This window comes from Leguminivora glycinivorella, chromosome 1, assembly GCF_023078275.1.
Source record: "Leguminivora glycinivorella isolate SPB_JAAS2020 chromosome 1, LegGlyc_1.1, whole genome shotgun sequence".
Lineage (NCBI taxonomy): Eukaryota > Metazoa > Arthropoda > Insecta > Lepidoptera > Tortricidae > Leguminivora > Leguminivora glycinivorella.
The window spans coordinates 21148165-21152870 of record NC_062971.1 but is presented as its reverse complement, the minus strand read 5'-3'; the positions used below and the strand labels follow the sequence as shown (position 1 = coordinate 21152870).

Here is a 4706-nt window from a genome sequence, read left to right as displayed (position 1 = left end):
CTAATTAGACGACTTTCGGAATTGCCCTAATGTACCTTACTTTTTGAGTTTGTGAGGATGGTGTTCACTTTCGTGATAAAACGATTGATCGGATTTGAATTTAATAAGTTACAAAATTAATCAGTCGTATAAACGTAATACGTCAAATTCCGCGGGATATCCCTAATGTATGCTTAATCATGGACACCCTAAAGAAAGAGATGCAAGACCGGCGTGACGTAATTCAAGGTCAAATTTTCTGGCTTCAACGTAATGTTCGGCGTGCAATATCCAGTATGTATATAAAATTCTTGGATTAGAAGTCTCGTATCTGTCGTATCGTAGTCTCGATTCGATACTTCGATAGAGATATTAGAGATTCACAATAAATCATCAGATTAAGTTAAAAAGAAGAACACAAAATAATACCTACATACGATGCATAATTTAGATTCAGATAGTGAAGATGAATTACCTCCAGGTTGGGAGGAAAAATCCACTGAAGATGGAAGTGTTTACTTCGTAAAGTAAGTTTCTTATAATTATCGCGTTTGTACTTTTTTTGTCAAATGATGAGCAGATAAGCTTAATTAATTTTTCATTTGTGTGACTGGTACCTACATTAACAAATTAAGTAGACTTTATCCAATTCAAAGCTGGAACTTTAAAGTTGAAGTACACAAAACACACAATTACATTATTATTACCTTCATCGAGTTTAAATTTTAATTCGTTTTCCTAGTTCAATCTTGATAAAATGTTTTTTTTTGTAGTACATGCACAACAAAGACTCAATGGACCCATCCGCGCACAGGCCGTAAGAAAGTAATACCAAAAGAATTGCCCTTCGGCTGGTCTAAAACTGTAGATGAAGAAGGGAAGACTTTATATGTTCAACAGGAAACTGGTCATAAGACTTATGTGGATCCCCGACTAGCTTTTGCAAAGGAGGAAAAAAAACATGTCCATGATTTTAGACAGAGGTTTGATGCATCCTCAACTGCTTTTCAAGTAAGTTATCAATGTTATCATGATAAATGGTCATAATTTTAACATTGGTCCAGCCAGTATGTATTACAATTTCATTTCATTCACAGATTTTGCATGGTGTTGATTTGTCTGGAAAATATGCCATGATAACTGGCTGCAACACAGGCATTGGTTATGAAACAGCAAAGTCTCTCGCGCGTCATGGATGCAAAATATTAATGGCCAATCGGAATATGGAAGCTACCCAATCAGCTATAGAAAACATTGTGAAAGAAACAAATGCTGCTGAAGAAAATTTAAAAGCCATTCAACTTGATTTATCCTCATTACAAAGTGTGAAAAAGTGTGCAGTGATGGTGAAGACATTATTTTCTGAGTAAGAGTCTTATTTTGATTATGAATTATGCAAGAAAGTTAGAGGCAAATTACACCTTAGACCCTACCAAAACACAGAATTATAAAATTGCTGTAATCTTCCACTCTTACTTTATTTAAGGCAATATTAGATCAACAGAGATAGATGTCAGACATTCGAAAATTGAAGATATTTGTGTTAGGCCCTCCTGAGTGAGGCACATCAACTCAGACATTGCTGATTTGCTTATCAATATCCTTATGTCTTATCTTTTTACATGGAGCCACCAATTTAGATCCAATAAGCAAGATTTTATTAATTTGTCACTATACCTTTAACAATTATGTATTTTATTACAATTATATCTTTTGACACTTACGTTCCAGCCATCTTGATATGCTCATACTGAATGCTGGAGTATTTGGTATCCCATTCACAGAGACTGAAGACAACTATGAGACAACATTCCAGGTGAACCATCTCAGCCATCTATATCTGGCCATTTTGTTGGAACCACTGCTTAGAAAGGGCTCAAAGGTCATCTTTGTTTCTTCAGAGTCCCATCGGTAAGCAATTTAATAATATGTGACTTTCTATCAGAGACATGTCTTTTTATAAAGAAAAAAAATCTTAACCTGTCACCATACGGGCAATAATATCAATTATAATTAGAATTTCTAAACAAGGCAACAGATTTTGAGTGAATCTTTTAAAAATAGATAGAGTGATTTAAGTGGAAAGTTTATATGTATATCAATACCCATGTAAAGCCAGGGTGGGTTGCTAGTTATAATTATTAATTAGTAATGTTTTAAACGCTAGTCATTTTATGTGTGCCTTACCTGGTAGGTATGCCAATAATATTTCAAGGCCGAAAGTGATGTAGGTGTGTCATTGTATTGTTACCTTCAATACCCTTGACAGCTAATAAGTATGTATATTGAATGTTGAAACAGGTTTACCTTCTTATATATTAATATGTGGTATTGCGTGGCGACTATGGTATTTCCCTCCAAAGAACATCGCTTTGCGATTCTTTAGAGAGGCCTTCGTCCAGCAGTGGACGCTCTCTGGCTGTTGATGATGATGATGCACTACGTATTTGCAAAATATCGAATGTTATCAAAGCATGATCACATTTAATTACAGGATTATTTGCTAAAATTAGTCACTATTTTGGTCATTTTTTTTATAGATTTGCCAGCCTAAAGAACCTGTTTGCGCAGCAAAGCCTTTCAGTGCCTAAGGATCAGTACAGTGCAATGATGGCTTACAATAATTCTAAACTCTTCAATGTCATAACTGCAAAGGCAAGTCTAGACATAAGATACAGCAGGGCAATTAGGCCAATAGTCAACTATCATATATCATATGTTTGTCATAGTCATAGAAATATGATCATAGGCAGCAATTTTCTTCGCGTTGGAGAAAAAGGGAGGCATACGGACCTATGATCATATTTCTATGATAAACATATGATAGTGGACTATCGGCGTTACTACTGGGGATTAACAATTTTCAACTACTCGATTTTTTTCATGTTTAACAATTTTTGCATTGTTAAATAGAGTGGTCATATATTATATGGCACGCGTGTTCCGTGGAGCTGGAGACATGGCAGCACCAAGCCACTACCTTAGTGCTATAAAAATTCTCTATCTCGTTTTCCCTTATAGCTGTGTCCTTAACGCACGTCCGATAAAACCGATCAAATGCGCGCCGCACTTCACCAAGGTCACGGTCAATTACAGCCGTTTGTAGACTATTTTATAATTAATTATTACCTTTAAAATCCATTCTTATTATTTGGCACTTAGGGCCAGTTGCATCAAACACATTTGACGGACACATCATCGTCACGCAGCAGACGTCTATGAAACTTCCCATACAATAAAATTTAACGAACGCTTTAACGGAGACAGACGGTTTGGTGCAACCGACCCTTAGTATTTTACAACATATTTCAGATCCTTAGCGAGGAATGGAAAAGCAAAGGCATTTGCGTGAACTCACTTCACCCGGGCAATATGGTGTTCACGAACCTGAGCAAGTCTTGGTGGCTGTACAGGCTAGCGTTTATGTTCGTCAGACCTTTCACCAAGTCATGGGTAAATGATAATTATTATATTCTGATTTGTATACATTTTTCAGTTGAAAACTAATTACACTCACTCACTCACTCAGCACCAGTGGCGGGGCGTGAAAATTTTCGTTGGTAAAGCCGGAGGGGTTTTTGGCATCTGTTTTGTATGGACTTCTACAGATACTAGAGAATTTTAGGGAACCCGTTGGGAATCGAGTTGTATCGACGCTCCGCCACTGCTCAGCACACACATCAGGAGGTCAGCCAAGGGCTAATCCTTTACTCGATCATATCAACAAGGCACGACAGGACACGACCTACCCGATGTGCACAACAGTATTTCACCTGCAAGATAGACTATCCGTCTTTTTCTAACTGTACTGATTAGAATGGGACGTGTAATTTATCTCATGGGCGAGTTACTAACGCGTCTATCATCATCATTATAATACTACTTGCCATGCTGTATTACTTTTAACCCCAACTCCACCGGGCGATACATGGTGATTCTAATACAAGTATTTTTCCTTCCAGCAACAAGCAGCTGCCACAACAGTGTACGTAGCTACGGCGGCGGAGCTCGAGGGGGTCACGGGCCTGTACTTCAACAACTGCTTTTACTGTGAAGAGTCTGCTCTATCCAGGGACAAGGATATAGCGAATGAAGTCTTCGCTTTGTCGCTAAAAATGATAGAACAACGCGTAGGCTCCGAGGGCATTCAGAAATATATGCAAAAATATTGTCCAACTAGTAACAGTGTTCAGACATGAGGTGCATTTACATAATGTAGGTATAGCAAGGCACAAAAATGCACCGCATGCCTTTTATTTTACACACATTGAATTATATTTATTCATGATGTGGATACGCACTTTTGCAACTGGGTGGACAAAGAACCACAAGGGTCCATTAAATTGGCCGATTGCTAGTGCAATCTACACAACATACGAATTTGTGCGATCTTTGTGTATATGTACCACCATATTCAGTCTAGGTTTTTGATGGAACAGACTGTGCAGTTGATATTTTACTCCTGATGACACTGTCACGCTTTGTGTATCGTACGTCGTAACATATAACAAAACTACATCTTAGGATGTTATAATATTGTAGTATGGCAGTGGTATTACTCTTTGGGTGAGGAATTGGGTATTCGAATTTCCCTTTAGTGTTTTAGGTTTTGGTCTTAAATTGAAAAAATGAAAGACTTTTGCATTTAAAACTAACATTTAGGGAAAACAGGTGCTAAACTAATTATTGTATAAATATTTATACACATTACAAAAATATGCCACAAA

At 37.2% G+C, this 4706-nt stretch overlaps 1 protein-coding gene across 1 annotated transcript; it reads left to right on the top strand.

The window, feature by feature from the left end:
* Positions 1-308: 308 nt before the first annotated feature.
* On the top strand, positions 309-4706 carry LOC125226666 (WW domain-containing oxidoreductase-like). The gene is made up of 7 exons (XM_048130722.1): positions 309-506; positions 753-990; positions 1077-1345; positions 1711-1890; positions 2520-2634; positions 3292-3432; positions 3942-4706. The coding sequence occupies exons 1-7, from the start codon at positions 418-420 to the stop codon at positions 4176-4178; spliced, it is 1269 nt and encodes a 422-aa protein (XP_047986679.1). The 5' UTR covers positions 309-417; the 3' UTR covers positions 4179-4706.

Coding starts and splice junctions, on each gene's coding strand:
- LOC125226666 (XM_048130722.1), top strand. CDS start 418: ATGCATAATTTAGATTCAGATAGTGAAGATGAATTACCTCCAGGTTGG. Junction 507..752: donor GGAAGTGTTTACTTCGTAAA/GTAAGTTTCTTA, acceptor TTTTTTTTGTAG/TACATGCACAACAAAGACTC. Junction 3,433..3,941: donor GACCTTTCACCAAGTCATGG/GTAAATGATAAT, acceptor TTTTCCTTCCAG/CAACAAGCAGCTGCCACAAC.